The 16,279-nt window shown below is 45.8% G+C and overlaps 6 protein-coding genes across 6 annotated transcripts; 5 read left to right on the top strand and 1 right to left on the bottom strand.

The window, feature by feature from the left end:
- The first annotated feature begins 34 nt into the window (after positions 1 to 34).
- BDBG_05942 (casein kinase II subunit beta-2) lies at positions 35 to 3,153 on the top strand. The gene is made up of 3 exons (XM_002623722.2): positions 35 to 637; positions 1,151 to 1,396; positions 1,460 to 3,153. The coding sequence occupies exons 1-3, from the start codon at positions 581 to 583 to the stop codon at positions 1,976 to 1,978; spliced, it is 822 nt and encodes a 273-aa protein (XP_002623768.1). The 5' UTR covers positions 35 to 580; the 3' UTR covers positions 1,979 to 3,153.
- A 271-nt stretch (positions 3,154 to 3,424) lies between these two features.
- Positions 3,425 to 5,193, top strand: BDBG_05943 (uncharacterized protein). The gene is made up of 3 exons (XM_031722372.1): positions 3,425 to 4,240; positions 4,388 to 4,516; positions 4,593 to 5,193. The coding sequence occupies exons 1-3, from the start codon at positions 4,189 to 4,191 to the stop codon at positions 4,769 to 4,771; spliced, it is 360 nt and encodes a 119-aa protein (XP_031579248.1). The 5' UTR covers positions 3,425 to 4,188; the 3' UTR covers positions 4,772 to 5,193.
- A 1,346-nt stretch (positions 5,194 to 6,539) lies between these two features.
- Positions 6,540 to 6,974, top strand: BDBG_17341 (uncharacterized protein; the record flags this gene model as incomplete). The annotated part of the gene is made up of 1 exon (XM_031725085.1): positions 6,540 to 6,974. The coding sequence occupies one exon, from the start codon at positions 6,540 to 6,542 to the stop codon at positions 6,972 to 6,974; it is 435 nt and encodes a 144-aa protein (XP_031579249.1).
- Positions 6,975 to 7,289: 315 nt separating this feature from the next.
- Positions 7,290 to 9,789, top strand: BDBG_17342 (uncharacterized protein; the record flags this gene model as incomplete). Its single annotated transcript, XM_002623725.2, has 7 exons — positions 7,290 to 7,334; positions 7,396 to 7,494; positions 7,576 to 7,834; positions 8,021 to 8,373; positions 9,170 to 9,301; positions 9,443 to 9,526; positions 9,634 to 9,789. The coding sequence occupies 7 exons, from the start codon at positions 7,290 to 7,292 to the stop codon at positions 9,787 to 9,789; spliced, it is 1,128 nt and encodes a 375-aa protein (XP_002623771.2).
- Positions 9,790 to 10,413: 624 nt separating this feature from the next.
- BDBG_05946 (C6 transcription factor) lies at positions 10,414 to 14,244 on the top strand. Its single transcript, XM_002623726.2, has 5 exons — positions 10,414 to 12,041; positions 12,135 to 12,239; positions 12,315 to 12,610; positions 12,674 to 12,807; positions 12,915 to 14,244. The coding sequence occupies exons 1-5, from the start codon at positions 11,678 to 11,680 to the stop codon at positions 13,777 to 13,779; spliced, it is 1,764 nt and encodes a 587-aa protein (XP_002623772.1). The 5' UTR covers positions 10,414 to 11,677; the 3' UTR covers positions 13,780 to 14,244.
- Positions 14,245 to 14,301: 57 nt separating this feature from the next.
- BDBG_05947 (peptidyl arginine deiminase) lies at positions 14,302 to 15,818 on the bottom strand (the record flags this gene model as incomplete). Its single annotated transcript, XM_031722373.1, has 4 exons — positions 14,302 to 14,745; positions 14,811 to 15,296; positions 15,381 to 15,688; positions 15,785 to 15,818. 4 exons carry the CDS (start codon positions 15,816 to 15,818, stop codon positions 14,302 to 14,304), a joined length of 1,272 nt encoding a protein of 423 aa, XP_031579250.1.
- Between the last annotated feature and the right edge of the window lie 461 nt (positions 15,819 to 16,279).

Raw genomic sequence — 16,279 nt, forward strand, 5'->3', positions numbered from 1 at the left:
AAATCTGTTCAGTGTTATTTTTCAATGTATACCGTATTATGAATGCATAAATATGCCAACTATATCTCACATTTGGAATGATTGATTTTTTTTTTATTGTTATTGTTATTGTTATTGTTATTTTATCAATATTAAACCAGTAGTAAAATATGAAACATCCAAAGTAAATGCGCAGAGTAAATCTTTCAGTGTTCTGGAACGCTCCGTGTGTATAAACGCCGCCGTGCGTGGCCCCAAATGCCCCTCCCCAATGGCAACCAGAACAGGGCTGGCTGGATCGTCGTATCGATCCCATTTCCCACATCGCAAAATTGTACCAACACCCCCTCGCATCCACTTCCAAAAAAGACCCCACCCCTTTCTCTCTCGATTTTCTTCTCTATTTACTCCTGTCTGAATCAACGACATCCTTTTCGACCCCTTTGCCACCAACTCGCTAAGGGTCCAAAACACCCAGCACCCTCACACTCGCAATCTCCCCGTCATATGCCGTGGTAGCATTATTCCCTAGAGTAACTAGTGTTACGGATACACCTCCAAGAATAAGAGAGCCGGAGAGAGTGAGTGAGGAGTAAAAGACATGGAGGACTTCAATAGTGAGACCGAAAGCGACTACACAAGTTACTGGAAAGACTGGGTGAGTTTTTGTGATCCTTTTTTTTTTTTTTTTTTTTTTTTTTTTTTTTTTTTTTTTTTGAAATTTCCCCCGCGGTTTTGGCCTCGTTGAAGCCTATTGCGTGATGCCAGTCTTTTTCCCTGTTATCTGTTGGTTGGATATGGCGAATTTCAGTTGAGAAGAGGAGTTGCCAGCGATTGGATAGATTGCAACGGCTCTGCCAGCTTGCATCAAGATGGTGGCTAAGAGAAGTTTATGTGTCTGCGATCGATGCGCGGGAAATAGCTAGTGGGGAGAGCTTCAAAACCAAGACGGACCATGCGATGTGGTGTGATACCCTTAGATGTGGGGATGCGCATTTGGAAGGGATATCGAATATGTGTCTGGATTGTGCCTTGAAACATGCGTAAGGCTGTCCGGCTGGGACTGTGCATTTTCTGCGCTTGTTACGAAGAATATCAATATAGGAGATCTGTTGTCCGCTGTTTGTTCAAGTCCTAGACTTAGCTAACTATTTCCTTTTTATAACCATAGTTCATCTCATCTCGAGGGAACGAATACTTTTGCGAGATCGATGAAGAGTACCTCACTGATCGATTTAACCTTACGGGTTTGAATAATGAAGTCCAGTATTACCAATATGCCCTCGATCTAGTTACGGATGTTTACGACCACGAGACGGATGAAGATACGAGAGAGCAAATCGAGAAATCAGCTCGGCATCTCTATGGACTAGTTCACGCCCGGTACATTGTTACGACCCGAGGATTAGCCAAAATGGTATATATAGAACTCATCAACTGGAAAACACAGAGTTGAATGCTAACAAACGGCCGTTTATAGCTGGATAAATACAAAAAGGCAGACTTTGGCAAATGCCCGCGAGTCCTCTGCAACCAACATCCCCTTCTCCCAATGGGCCTATCAGATCTACCAGGCGAAAAATCGGTCACACTCTACTGCGCCAAATGCGAAGATATATATAATCCCAAATCATCCCGACACGCAGCTATCGATGGTGCATATTTTGGCTCATCATTCCACAGCATCCTCTTCCAAGTCTACCCTGCTCTCATCCCAGAAAAGTCCCTACGTCGATACGACCCTCGAGTATTTGGATTCCGCGTCCACGCTAGCGCTGCACTGGCGAGATGGCAAAATCGAAAACGAGATGAGATGAAGGGCCGGCTACGGAAACTTAAGCTGGAGAATCCATTTATGGAGGATAGGGAGGTTGAAGACGATGAGGACGATATCGCTGACTCGGGAATTGGGGAGCTTGATAGTAGGCTTCTTGCTGCCATCGGCGAAGAAGGGGGGAGGTCTGTTATTGACAAGGGACGAATGGATATTGGCGCTTGACCTAAATGAATGGATGGATGGGTTGACGGATTAACGGATTGATGGATAAACCCGTTCTTAAACAAGGCGTTTGGGAGGGATTGAGGGATGAAATTCCTCTGATGGACAAACCGTGACTTCTAGCTTTCGGAGGGCTCGCTTCTTTTATTTTCTTTTATTTTCCCGTCTTTCCGTTATAAATAATAGGTATATGCTTTACAGCAAGGCGTTCGACGAGCTTTTCTGGTTCCAGACAATTTTTAGGGCATTTTCGTATAGTCTCATATTTTTATTTTTATTTCCTCATTTATTCTCTGAATGTAAGCTCTATCCGGAGCAGGTAATTGGTAATAGGGTGTTTTTGGGGGTTTGTTTTTCCTAACCAAGGGTTTCATTGATTTCTTATATGGGGTATATCCAATTCATGACCAAGTTAGTGATCATCTAGTTAGGTATTATATTGCTGATAGGGCTGACATTAGTTCCTCCTCTAGGGCTTCTTATTAAATCCCGAATCCCTCCCACTTCAGGAGAATTGTTCCATTGTGCAGTGAGCTGAGGTGGCCGAGTTATTGTACTGTACTTGAAACTATCCCGAGAGCTCAGGATGAATCTACTGTTTTCATCGGATGCTGCTATACATCGGCATCCCGATCTCCTGCAGCCGGTCTCGGCTTCCCTTTCCTCCCGACTGTACCTCGCCTTTCTCTGGATGAATCAAACAAATAATGGAGGACGCCACATACTGCTCTATAATTAATTCCGATGCACTACCAGAGCTTAACACTAGTTTCAGTGATCAGTCAGAGCTAGGTGGTGTAAGTGAGTTTTATTATTGTGGTCTACCCTTCGCCTTGCTGGAGCTTCAGCCCTGCAAACTTGACCTTACATTATTGTGCCAACTAGCCAGCTTCTCATACTGCGCACCAGAGAGATGGAGCAGCAGGTGGATGAGCTTTATATCAAGCAACATTACTCCAAGATTTCCTTGTTACACCATATAGGTCCAATCTCATATGCCAGCAAAAGTCACAATCCGGACACCATGTGGAGTCCACAACTTCTCTCACATTCAATGGCTATCCTCAGTTAATACTAGACACCTCCCATATGAGGTCACTAGGCTTGTCATTGGGGGAATGTAAGCTGTATGTTCAGCGAACCGAACCTTCTCTTATTTCCTAATCTTATTTTCTAGGTCGTGTAAAATCTTCAATTAGTGAGGCGAGGTAATGTGCTGCGATTGGAAGGCTCTTTCTGCGTCCATACATCGTCCGAGAATTAGAATCTAGTCTAGATAATGAGGCAAGCAACACGCATATCAAGTACGGTGATGTCAAAAACAAAGATGAAGAATGGCGACGCCGAAACGATGTCTGTTAGGGTTATCTAGGTCACGTGAAATCGATACCTAGCCCTGGAGGTAGTTATACTTACAGCGTAGTCGAAAGAAATCATTGCTCGGGATTAAATCTCATCAACCCCGGACCTTCATTAATTACAATAACTGGCAAGTGAAGCTAAGTGACATTTTCAACAAATACTAGTTATGCCTACACAAAATGTTTCACTGCCCCGCCGTCGAAGAGTACTGTAAAATATCAGGATATTCCGCCGACAGAGTTGTGTTGAGCCCGGGCATGCTTCTGACTTTACTTTCCAAAAGCAGTTTGTCCTCGAAGCAACATTGATTCCTGGCCACTCTTAGTGCGACCGGTTGTGGGGATGGCGAGAAGGATGGCGAGAAGATGGATAACTCCCATCAACAAGCTAAGGAGCTATTCTCGGCATTTGCATTGGGCTAGTTAGCTGAATACAAGCTGATCTTTCCCTGAACCACACACACCAAGCTCAAGCTCCAATCCACGCGGGAGAGAGTTTACCAGAGCTCCGCCTCGCCACGCCGACTTGTTGACCACTTGGGTTCATTTCTGAGCAGGAAAGCAGCCTGAACGGTCCGGTCATTTGATTTAGTAGCTTACCGTCCACATTTTTGGCCTCTACTGGAACGTCAGCGGCCGAGTGACGAGTGACGCTCGTATTCACGAGGTGCTCTTTGCACAAAATGTGAAACATACATGGACACGACTTTGACACCATCCGCTTTCCTGAGGTTCGTGATATAAATAATCGGTGAGTTATCTCCTCTGCTATTCTAAGTCTTCAAGCAGACTTTGGGACTTCCAATTTTGTAGCGGCACATAATCTATATTCACACATAATACTCGAAGATGCATATTGCTAAACCCTTTGCTTTCCTCCTCGCAAATCTTGCCTTCGCAAGTACGCTGTCTTCTCTCTTTCAGAACCCCTTTTATTTTCCTTGGCCTTTGGGGGTTGTACGACCATATAACTTCCCCACCACCAAGCCTGTCATCACAGCTGTATTGGTGAAAGACTTCTGCTAACATAGTTCTTCCGTTCTCTTAGATGCCGCGGGATGCGGGGATGCTCAAGCCTGTATTGGGACAGAGACTTGCATCACCGTGACCCGGACAGCACCCGCAACGACAACCATAACAACTTGCGCTCCGACACCCACGTGTCTACACGTATACCGTTAGTATTCTCCTTGTGATAAGGATGCTCACACGTACCCATAGTTTAAGCAGGACAAACTAACAAACTCTCCCAGAGGGTTGCACATCCGGAGGTGGTCCCGAGTTCTGCTGCTCTGGCTACTGCGCGGCTACCAAATGTAGACCGACAGACCCGAAGTGGCCGAATTGCCAGGAGGACATGGGGTACTGTGGATGTGATTCCGAATGCTGCTACAACAACAAGTGCGTGGATAACTTCTGTCGCAAACCGTGAGAGTTGTCTTGGGCTATTGGTCAGGGCTGAAACATATGGAGTGGTTGAAAATTGCACCTATATTCGTTTTTATTTCTGTACTCTTTTAGGTACAGTGTTGAGCATCCTCGTACATCCTTCTACCATTGACAAATTGGAACATGAAATGGCCAACCGCTTAACTGCGAGTACTGTTTTGGATTTGCATAATTAGTATAATACAAGTCTGTCCCCCCTAAATTTTATTCAATAAATATATTGTTCGTGATAAGGCGTGAAATGAAGACAGCTCTGATTAGCTCCTGCTTCATAGCATCAGATACACTTGGGCTAGTGACCATCCATAGTGTGATTCTGCTTGACAAGAGTAACGTAGGACAGAAACGTTCTTTTGCACATACCTGTACAGAGTGCATGCAGTGTACATACGAAACGTGCTTTCGACTCGTGCGGGTTATCATCTATTATGGTGTGAAATTTGACGCAAATACCCACATCGCCATGGTATGGACCATGGGGAAAAATCTCAGTCCAGTATGTTATGCAGATACCGCATGTTTGAAGGCCTCCTGAGTAATGTCCACGGATAATTTCTGTTCCCTTTTGGACAGAAATCTATTCGGCAATAGGTTCCCGAGGCGGTATGAGATGCTGTAATAGTCTCTCCAATGCATTGACATCCACTGAGCTTAGGGGAGATATCCGTAGTTTAGCCGAAGCTGTGCAATCATAGAAGATTCCCGTGGGGTTGCAACGCCTGCTCAGCAATATCAATTTCACTTTCTCCAAATTCTCATGCTCTCTTGCCATTGCCCGTCATGAACAGTAGCTGTGAGATTATGCTTCTGCCTGAGGAAGAGACCCAGATCATTCAGCCTTGTCGGCTACAGAGAAATCCTGGGATTCAATAGGGTTGGCATCCCTGGTACGTTGCATGGCATTTTGCGCAACCTGACAAGTTTTGATAGTTGGGTTCAATGACCTCATCATTGACCCTACAATACGAATCCTTCTGCTTGGTGGTGAGTTGACTCCACTCCATTCCCTCCCCCCATTGCAAATCTACGTCCCCAGCATCAGCGAATTGGTGTGCTCAGTTGGCAACCTGGCATTTGTTGGCCTTGCTCTTCAAGGAATCATCCACGTCGGCTAGAGGTACTCCGTGCTTGTCAGTTTCAGTTTTCCCCAGCCCATTGCTCGTCCTTTGGATGTCGGGTCCATTGCCCGTATCCACATCCATCTCCTGAGAAGATAGCCAAGAAAATAGTACGTGGCTGAGGATAATTGGGGCTGAAGATCAACTTGAAAAATTCGAGAACTCTGCTGTCTTGAGCAGGTTGGGCTGGGAGTTGAAAACGAGGTTTATGCAGAATCGGGTTTAGGGCGATGAGCTGCCACATACAGCCAGCGAATTCAGCGCGAGCCCTTACAGACTAGATGCTAAAATAACTTCTGAGCCTCGATGCTTATTCTTCAACCAAACAAAATCCAACAGCTGCTGGCAAAACTAAGCCTAGAGGCCTGGGAGATTGGGATCGATCTTCCTCATTCGGCCTGCGAAATGGTCGAATCGAGCAAATATCTCGTTTTGACAATTGCTAACACCAAGTTCTGCCGAAACTACAGCATGCCAGGTTATTTTCCGCCAATATATAAAGCCAACCACGCCAGCAGGAACATGCGGGAATATGAATCAAATGAATGATATTCTTGGTCTCATGCCCTCTTGGGCGATTCATCAACTACTTCCTCCTTCGTTGTTTAATCCCTTGCACATCTGCAGATAGAAATGCGGAAATTACTGCACGTAGCTACCACTCTCATCCTCACAGGTCTTCCAACAGCTCTCTCCGGCAGGAATCACGCTTCTTACCGCTGCCAACCAGAAGATCCATGTTGGCCGTCGCCGCGTAAATGGAAGCGCTTGAATGAGTCTGTTGAAGGCAATCTTGTCGCTGTTCGACCAGTTGGTAGTGTCTGTCATGACCCAACTTATGATCTGGAGGCATGTGTGAACACAAAGAACATCTCCCATAATTCCTTCTGGAGAGCGGAACAGCCAGGCGCAGTGAAATTCCCCAATTGGGAGACTTGGCCCACTCACCAGGAGAGTTGCTATGTTGACAGCCCGCGCGGTGACACTTGTGACCAAGGCCAGGTGTCTCTGTCCTCCGTTCTCGCTGAATCACTGTCACACATCCAAAAAGCTGCCCATTTTGCATGAAAGCATAACCTTCGGCTAGCCATCAAGGCATCTGGGCACTGCTTTCTCAGCAGATCTTCCGCACCAAACTCGTTGCAAATCTCAACCTACTGAATGAAAGACATTATCTTCACTGACAACTTTGTGCCAAAAGGATGCAAAATGAGTGGAAAGGGAGCTGCTGTTACCCTTGGAGCTGGAGTGGTGCTAGGTGATTTGTATAAGGCTTCATCTGAAAAGGGCGTTATCACTGTTGCTGGTCTTTCTCATACTGTGGCCGTCCCAGGGGGTTATATTCAAGGTGGTGGTCACTCACCTTTGGGCCCATGAAAGGGGATGGCATCAGACAATGCACTTGAATTTGAGGTTGTAACTCCAAAGGTATGGTTTATTTGTGTTTCTCATAATATTTTGTTTGGCAATAGTCTAACCAAGTATATAGGTCAATCTAATCACCGCCAATGAATACCAAAACACTGATCTTTTTTGGGCTATAAGAGGTGGGGGAGGAGGGACCTTCAGTGTAATTGCCAGCGTCACGGTTTGAACATGGCCTGACCTGCCAATAATACTAGGAAGTGTTAATATTTCCACCTTAGTTGACAACAGTGAGGGCTTCTAGGCTACAGTGAAAGAGCTACATGCAGCTTTACCTGAATTGAGTGACAACGGCGCTGCAGGATATTACTTTATTTCCCCTCAAAGCCCTTCTTTGTCTGACATTGGCTCCATATCTACCATCACTGTAGCTTTCATGTTTGCTGACCAAGAAGACCAAGCAGCTGTTGAGCATCTATTACAACCGCTAGCCGCGGCCATTGAAAAGCTCAATAATGCTACAATCTCCACTTTCACCCTTGTCTCACCAAATAACCAACAATGTCATTGAAGCCTTCCTCAAAGGAGATGCTGACCAAACCGGTGGTGCAGTCACAATTGGATCCTGTCTAATATCTCGAGATTTCTTGGTTTCATCGGATGGACTGGCAAAGCTCTCCGAGGCCCTCTCACGCATTGAATCACTGTCTGGAAGTGTTCTCACAGGACACCTTGTTGGGGGGGACAAGTTGTGAAAAATGCTGGAAAAGTCGACAGCGCGCTTAACCTGGCGTGGAGAAAGGCACTGACACACATCACATTCAGCTATTCATGGCCTTCTAGTACGCCTTTCCACGACCAGCAGAAGGTATATGAGAATATCACAAATGTCGGGGTCCCGATTTTCAGGGCGCTGGAGCCAGGCCAGATGGGTGCCTACCTGAACAAGGCTGATTCCCATAAGTCGGACTTCCAGCAATCCTTCTGGTGTGAGAATTATAAGTGGTTGTATGTGATTAAGAAGAGATGGGATTCAACTAGACTTTTCATTTCTTGTCAAGGTGTTGGAAGTGAGGACTGGGATGATGGTGGGCTGTGTCAGGTTTGTTAGGAACATATCTCGTGAGGGCTGGTACATATAGCATCTTAGTCATATTTTCTACATTGTTTATCAGAATGGTGGGTGGGTTTGGGAGGGAGAAAGCTACCTCATTTGTTTTTGTGGATCTGTGTCAATGTCATATCATTTATAATTTATGCTTCGAATTCCCCAAGCTAAGCAGTGTTAATATTATCAACACCTTTTTATTCATTGCATGATGGATGAGGACTGGAACATAGTTATTCTCACTTTGCATCGGGCATGATGCCAGGGATAAAATGCACATCGAAATGCTCTACGGAGTATAGGCGTATGAATTGTCACCACTATGCATGAAACTCGTCATATATTTTCTAGATACATGCTATGAAGCCCACAACTACTTATAGGTGCTATTCTTATAATTGAATCAACAAGAGCTGGCACAACTTTAGAAGTACTTGCAGGGAATATATACATCACCCCAAGCACTAGCAATCTCCGCTCTTTCCAAATAATAATCAGCCCGCACAATATAGACAGATGAAACGCATGCTTATGCACACTCATTCAGGGTAACTTAATCATAGCTGGAGAGTTTAGTCGAATCTAGTTCTCCTGTATATTGCTTCCTAATCAAGTTTGTAAGGGCAAATTGGTAACTACTGGTGTGGTGTTGTCCTATCACCCCACTTCTACTTCATCCCACTTCATATGTATAAGTATCTATATAATTGAATATCAACCTCAAACACTGGCTTTTAAACCAAGTTAGCATTCTTGTAACTGTATCTTTCTTCCACTCCTCTCTTTCAAGTACAGCTTGCTCTTCATCACATTGCAGCTTAGAGAATCCAATTCTATTACACTTATAATCAACGCGATGGGAATCACGCACATTGTCTGCTTCCAGTTTAAGGCTGGTGTGAGTGCTGAGGTTATCAATGAGGTATGTAGTAATTAGAGTGATGCATGTATCTACTTCTAAATTGGAGATTTTCAGGCAAAAAGAAAGAAAGAAAGAAAGAAAGAAAAAAGGGCTTACCAATTTTGTTTCCACAGACCTGCGCGAAAATGCTTGCGTTGAAAGATAATTGTATCCATCCTACTCATCAAAAGCCCTACATCAAAACTGCAATGGGCGGCAATAGATAACTCACCTGAGGGACTCCAGGTATGAGGATTCATTCTTACAAAGTGTGGATCAATCTGTTGATTTATCTATCTATATGCTTCAATCTTCTGGATGCCATGAAACATTGGAATTGACACCTATGCTAGAATGGATTTACACACGCTTTCATTACTCAGTTCGAAACTGCCAAAGATAGAGATTACTATACCAAAAATGATCCAGCCCACCTAGTCTTCATCAGTGGTCTGCAAGCGGTGGTTGAGAAGGTGCAAGTCATGGATTTTACTGACAGGGTGTTTTGATTGAGGAATTGAGAAATATCCTTATGTAGTGAAGGTTTGAGGTCAACTGAATGAACAATGATATATAGTTATCTCTGAGTTTTTGGCATTCATGTGTGCATACTGCGGCTTTTTGCCTGCTCTATCTCGCGTGGGATAGTTAGCTGGAGCGCAGTCATCCCTTCTGTGGTTTCTATTTCAGAAATTTGGTGAAACTTCACTGTCAGCTACCAAAAAACACCTAGCAACCTTGCTTGTGGTCACACATAAATACTGCAGAAAGGACATACCGCATATTTATTTGGCTGTGTACAGTTGCTGAAATTTATTTATAATAAAGCAGCATTGACAATATCCGCCCTTGTTATGGCAGAAAAGCAACCTCTCAATGAGCTTTTTCAGTTCAACAACAAGCTTTCAAATAATGAGGTCCATTGTATTTTGGAGAAAGCTGACCTCTGGGTGGCAAAGATGAGCGTGATATCTATTTCACAGGGGCAAGTCAAAGTCAACAGATACACATTTCGATAAGGTGAAATGCTTCAACAGTGTTCAGCCTGAGCTTTCTGCAAGCCAACCGGATGCCATGCGTCAAAATGTGTAACCGTCGATCAGCAGGGCTGAGGTTACAAAAGGAGCAGTTCTTGAGTCACTGATTGTATTGATAGATATCTATTGGCTGGGCCTAAGTCTCTTTCAGCCCCCTGGAAACGAGATATTTCCCTTTTTGCACCCCGCCGGCCCCGGTGACTAATGCTCATTCGATATATTTTCCGCGCTTTGAATTCGCCCTTAAGTTTTTCGTGTGCCATTTGGATGGGTAGCACGGTCCGACAATCTGGCTGTGTTGTACACACACCGCACAGGGAAACGGAGAAAGAAGGGAGGGAGAGTGCGGAGAACTATTCGGTTCTTTGAAAACTATCACGCTGGATTTAGGGCCTAATACTATTCTTGCGGCAAAGAGGAGTGATTGATAATCTCTCCCTCCATGTACGCCGATATCAAGCTCTCTAGCTGCCCTCACCTCACTCCACATCGGAGAATCTGCAAAGATATCGTCTCAATGATCGCCACGAGGCCTTTTGTTCAAGTTACAGCGTTTAAAATAGAAGCTTCGGCCCTAATTCAATCCTCGCACCGCCTTGGCGAAGTTGGCGTCGCCTTCTTTTGAGTTCTTCCAGTGAACCAGGAAAGCCAAATTGTGTTTCTCGTATCCCGACTGTTGTCGCCACGTCCGCCGCCGACGAGTCATGGCATCAACAAACCTATTGTTGGCAGCAGATGTGTGGTATTTGCAGCTCAGCCTCTCGCGACACATGGCTGCTCTGTCCCGAAAGTTGCGCGTACAGAGACAGCCCAAGAGCTCAGCGGAGGAATCAGTCGATTAGGCTGCCTTCAATCTACCCCTGTTGCCTGCAACAACCCAGCCTGCGCTAGTGGGTCGCACTGGCACTGGATGGTCCCTGGGAGAGACTATCTGGAATAGTCATTCACAACGATCCGACAGGCCAGAATCGATCAAGGATGCTTTCGTCATGATCGCTATGGATCCGAACGGGTAGACCACGGACGCAAGAGGCAGGGTTCCTCGATCCAGCTTCGTGAAACCTCCCTTACCATTATTATTATTATTATTGGGAAACCGGGTCGTAACTTCAACCACTAGACCACGGGGCTGAGGCGCTTCGAGATGGAAGTTGTGAACTCTTGGGAATCGAATATATGGGGCCTTTTATTCCACCAGCAGAAGATCCCTTCAGCTAAAACTTGTTGCCAAACTAGCATTCTCGTTTCTCATTGTTCTGGGTGATCCGCAAACATTTGCATTTATTTCATAATTTGTTCAAAGTTTTGCTCCTTTTTGTGTGAAAATTGCTTTAGTCCTTTGCTGCCGCGCCTATTCGGCATGAGTTCTGGGAAGCATTCCGAACCACCGCCATCCCGGGCCGCATCCGGCTTACCACACCAGTGCCATACCTGCCGAAAGCGAAGGGTCCGGTGCGACTCCTCGCGCCCGGCCTGCAATAAGTGCATTGTCAAAGGCGTTGAATGCCTGGGTTACGGCAAACAAAAGCCTCTGGTCTGGCTCCAGGGGGGGGGCAACCAAAACCAATATCTAGGAGAGGGAAATAACGTCGAGCAGCCGAAGCGAAAGAAAGGGAGACCGAAGATTATAGTTGCAAAGGAGGACATAGAAGAACCAACTAAGTCTCCCGAACCTGGGAAAGATGATAGGTCGGAGGTGTTGGAACTTGTGCGAACGGCTTCGGGTATGCAACGGCTCACGTTCAATCCGCGCCATCCACTGGCAATAACTGGGAAACTCGTATCTTTTTGTACTAATACTTTGTTCGGATACTTAGACATTTCAAATTCTTTGGACCATATCGAAAATCACCGCGTTCCAGAAACTTGGAACTTTAAATACCCGTTAAATATTAAAGTGGTCGTCAGTACCATCTGGTACTGTAAGCGTCGTCTTGTTACTAACTCTTGATGCCCGCTTCATGAGCAGCCTATTCCACTACTAACTTCAGTCACAGTCAATAAGTACATATATCCAGAGGTTGATCCGATAGTTTATTATCAAGACCTCCCAACAATCGACCCCAAGGGCTGGCAAGATGACGTCTCCAATTTACTTTTCAGCATTCTCGTCTCAGCCGTTGCAACCCACAGAGCTGTAAGATCGCAACCGGACGAACAAGTAGCGCTTGGTCGAGAAGTCTTCCAGTATAAGCAGCAGGCTTTTCATAGACTAAGCTGCGAGCTCAGAAATCCACAGACTCAGCTGGGGGAGGTAACACTGGTTTGTGTGCTGACTTTGCTATTAGTAGAGGTAAAGTCACAGGCTTCTTGCTAATTGGATGTTCAAACCATAGCTTGTTAACCTTTTCTCTAGATGCAGCAATCAGCCTACGGTGAATGGCTGGCCCATTTCGAAGGTGCAACGACGATAATCGGGCTGAAAGGGGGAGCAAAAGCTATTCTTGAGCGGTGCCCCATATTGAAAAGCCCCCTGACATGTTACTTATTGTACGTATATTGACATATTCTCAAAATCTCGTTTGGCCATGGCGCAAAACCCATCCCCTTTTTTCATATATTTCATTTGGTCATTGCTTCTGATTCATTTCTCCTAGAGCCGATGTCCTGGGCGGCACTACATCCCGGAAGACATTATCCATGGTCGACATTTCCAGACAACTAGGATATCTGGAGGATCTACCTTTTATTTTCCATAATGGCTCGGAAACATTTGTCCCCTGCCCAAACAAACTGTTCGAGTGTATTATTCAAATAAACCATTACCGAACGCTCTCCGTACAAGCTATTGGCACAGACAGAATGCCGATGGATTTCGGAAACGACGTACGGTCGCTGCTACAAAGTATTCTCTCTTTTTCCGCAGCAGGCTGGGCGGACAGCATGACTCAATACTATACTGCGGCATCTGTAACCCCCCACGGAAAAGCCGCGGGCGAATTCATCCAGCCTGATCGAAACCACTGGCTCCAGATAGCAACCGTATACCAATCCGCAGTCCTTCTCTACTGCATACGGTCCCTTGCTCTGAACTTTGAAGGCCTCATTCTCGCCTCTTGCGCTTCAGATGCAACACCAGATATGATATCCTATGTCACGGTTCAGGATATTCAGATCGTAGCACGGCAGACGCTCTCGGACAACTTGGGCAATATATATACCCCTGAATCTGACCTGCGCTGCCAATCTCTGGCTCGGGTGGTTACGTGGCCGCTGCTCGTAGCTGGGGTTGAAGCTGGTGATCACTTTGAGGATGCATTGGCTTTACGGGAATTTGTTACTAGTTCATTCATGAGACTGAGTAGAGCTTTGGGGACACTACATTACCGAGACGCAGGGACTTTCTTGCTGAGTGAGTACAGCCGTCGGGATAGTATTAGGCGCGCTGGAGATTCGCAGTATGAATGCTGGTGGAGTGATGTTTTTGAGCATTTGCCGGATAGATGCGCTTTTTTTGCTTAGTGGAGGGATGTAATATTCATGGACATAACGTTAATTTTTTATTATCATTATTATTTTTATTTATTTATGTAGTTAAGATTCTGCTATTTATTTTCTAGGGAATTGTACAGATCGCCCATCACAATTGTCAAATAGCTTTTTAAGTTTGAAATATCTGCTTCTAGTTCCTCTATTTTACAGCCCCTTGCCAGAAACGAGGGGGGATATAAAGGCCCCTCGGCATTTACCACCACCGATGACTCCCATCGCGAATTATATTGCTCGCGCAATGAACCTCACCGCCCCAACTATGGTGCGAATTCTAATCATCCACGAAACTGACCTTGAACCCCAACCCGCCATAGACCTCAGATACTGCATCTGCCATGATATCCCTGCCATTAACAACTGGGCCCCACGGATTCGGTGCCAAGTATTCCGTATCACTCAGAACTAGCCCGTTGATAGTGGCAGGATACAGTGATCCAGCATACTTATGGCTGCCACTCCTCTCATGCTCGATCCCGACATCCGGTGGATAAGTCAGCCCAGTGCGGAAAACCGCAGGTAAACCGTATTATCTGCATCTTTGATGCCCGTTTTGCACTTGAGAACGTCGACGGTAGCCTTGATGCGCTCAGAAAAGTTGGCGTTGGCTTCTATGAGTTCGTTTTGCAAAAGGAGTTCATCGATCGTGTAGCTTGGCACACCGCGAAGGCCCCAGGGTATCCCAAATAGATCGGACGGATTCCCCTCGGTATCGTTTTGGCGGGAAAAGGCCCCGGTCTTCCCGTGGCCGGCTGACTGGGCGTGTCGCAATATAGCAAGCCCTTCCTGTGGATCCGGGACGAGCATAACCCAGCCCAGTGAATTATTGGCAGGAAGGAATTGAAGCATCTCGTCAACGTGTCCGACGGCAAGCCAGTCGACGTCGACCAGAAGCGGATCTTGAATTTCTTGTGCTTGCAGGTATTCCAAGATGTATGGCTTTTTGTAATTTTTGCCTTTGAAACTGTGAGGTGGAATAGTTTCTAAATTTCCATGGAGTTGACCTCATCACGCGCGCCCCCAAGGTGTTGAACTGCTCCCGTTCCTGCGGCTCGTAGATACTCAAATACTTGACGTCCAGCAACGCGGCTGTCTTGAGCGGAACGTATCATGATTCGCAGCGTCACTGGCCCATCCGGACTAGGCATGCTCGTATACCCAGGTTCGAAAAAGTTTTGAGCCCAAATGTCGTCGGACGCATTGAATTTGAAGAGTGGGGAATTGACGTTCATTTCGGCAAGGGCGGCATCAAAAGCGGACACAAATTTGGCTTGGAAAAGGTTGAAGGTATTGTTTCCTGCAGTGGTGAGGATTTGGTGGACCGAATGTGAATGATGATAAGTTAAAATGGGAGCAACGCGCAGCTTTACACTGTCGGCTGACATCTTCCCGCGATCGTGAACTGTAAAGCGGACAGTCACTCTTCCATCCCAGCCACCTGGCCGCCTTGTATCCCTGGCATCAAGTCCAAGGTTTAGGCCCTGTTGCAGCTAGTTTTGAGTAAACTTGTGATCATTTGGCGTGATCAGCCAGCTCGATCCTTCCTGGCGGAATATGCGAACGTTCTTGCGTACTGTTGCGTCTTCAACTGACACAGTTCCATATGCACTTGGACTTAAGCAGGAAATAGGAACCGTTCGAAGAGGCGCCATATACTGAGGGGAGCGTTGGATGTTATCGGAGGCATCATTGCAGGCAGCAAGTTTCTCGTTGGACGGAGGACTGCCATTCAGTGCCAGTTTAGAACACCGCCGGTCGGTGTCACCGATATTAGCCAGAAATATGGCCCCGGCATGGTCTAGATGGTTCAGCTTATGGGGAATATCTATGTCTCCATCGAGATCAACTCTACCGTCACGGTTACTATCAGCCCGAATGTCGGCTCGAAAACCGAGAACGTTGCAACAAAACAGGGGTATCATCTGTTAGCAAGCTAGAAATGATCAGCTTCTATCATTTTATTCCTTTTCTTACTCACCAAGTATCTGGAGTAAGCTAAGTAGCCAATGCATGATGTAGAAAGAAACTCAGGTGGAAAGTAAGGCTATGGGTTATTACGGACAAAGAAAAATATATAATGAGTGCTGGCTTTTATATCCCTCCTTTCATTGAAAATAGCCATTTTTCTTGTATCATGTCTGTCGTTCCATCCACAGATATGTTTCATGTTGGCCCACGCTAACCAAAATAGGGCAATGTGAAGCAGCTCCATAACTTCGATGGAAACTTGCCCACTCATCAGTGTGAAAACAACAATGCTCAATTATTGCATTCAAAAAAATGGGCCCAAAACAGGCCGAATTTGGAATATTTCCACAAATTTGCCATGCGGCCGAAAATTGGTATCAATCTAGCGTAGGCTAAAAGATGATTATCAGAGAAGCTTTCCTATATTGAGTAAATTTCTCGTAGTTAAACGTATAAACTTGGGCAATCGTTCTGCTGACCGGCCTGGGCAGGGCACACCTCTGCA

Source organism: Blastomyces gilchristii (genome assembly GCF_000003855.2).
Source record: "Blastomyces gilchristii SLH14081 genomic scaffold supercont1.12, whole genome shotgun sequence".
NCBI classification, from domain to species: Eukaryota; Fungi; Ascomycota; class Eurotiomycetes; order Onygenales; family Ajellomycetaceae; genus Blastomyces; species Blastomyces gilchristii.

What these genes read in the sequence shown, in the direction of transcription:
- BDBG_05943 (XM_031722372.1), top strand. Translation starts at nt 4,189, where the DNA reads ATGCATATTGCTAAACCCTTTGCTTTCCTCCTCGCAAATCTTGCCTTC. An exon ending in CGCAAATCTTGCCTTCGCAA is followed by an intron (nt 4,241 to 4,387) that starts GTACGCTGTCTT and finishes CCGTTCTCTTAG; the next exon opens with ATGCCGCGGGATGCGGGGAT. An exon ending in CACGTGTCTACACGTATACC is followed by an intron (nt 4,517 to 4,592) that starts GTTAGTATTCTC and finishes AAACTCTCCCAG; the next exon opens with AGGGTTGCACATCCGGAGGT.
- BDBG_05946 (XM_002623726.2), top strand. Translation starts at nt 11,678, where the DNA reads ATGAGTTCTGGGAAGCATTCCGAACCACCGCCATCCCGGGCCGCATCC. An exon ending in CGTCAGTACCATCTGGTACT is followed by an intron (nt 12,240 to 12,314) that starts GTAAGCGTCGTC and finishes CTTCAGTCACAG; the next exon opens with TCAATAAGTACATATATCCA. An exon ending in TGACTTTGCTATTAGTAGAG is followed by an intron (nt 12,611 to 12,673) that starts GTAAAGTCACAG and finishes CCTTTTCTCTAG; the next exon opens with ATGCAGCAATCAGCCTACGG.
- BDBG_05942 (XM_002623722.2), top strand. Translation starts at nt 581, where the DNA reads ATGGAGGACTTCAATAGTGAGACCGAAAGCGACTACACAAGTTACTGG. An exon ending in CAAGTTACTGGAAAGACTGG is followed by an intron (nt 638 to 1,150) that starts GTGAGTTTTTGT and finishes TTATAACCATAG; the next exon opens with TTCATCTCATCTCGAGGGAA. An exon ending in CCCGAGGATTAGCCAAAATG is followed by an intron (nt 1,397 to 1,459) that starts GTATATATAGAA and finishes GGCCGTTTATAG; the next exon opens with CTGGATAAATACAAAAAGGC.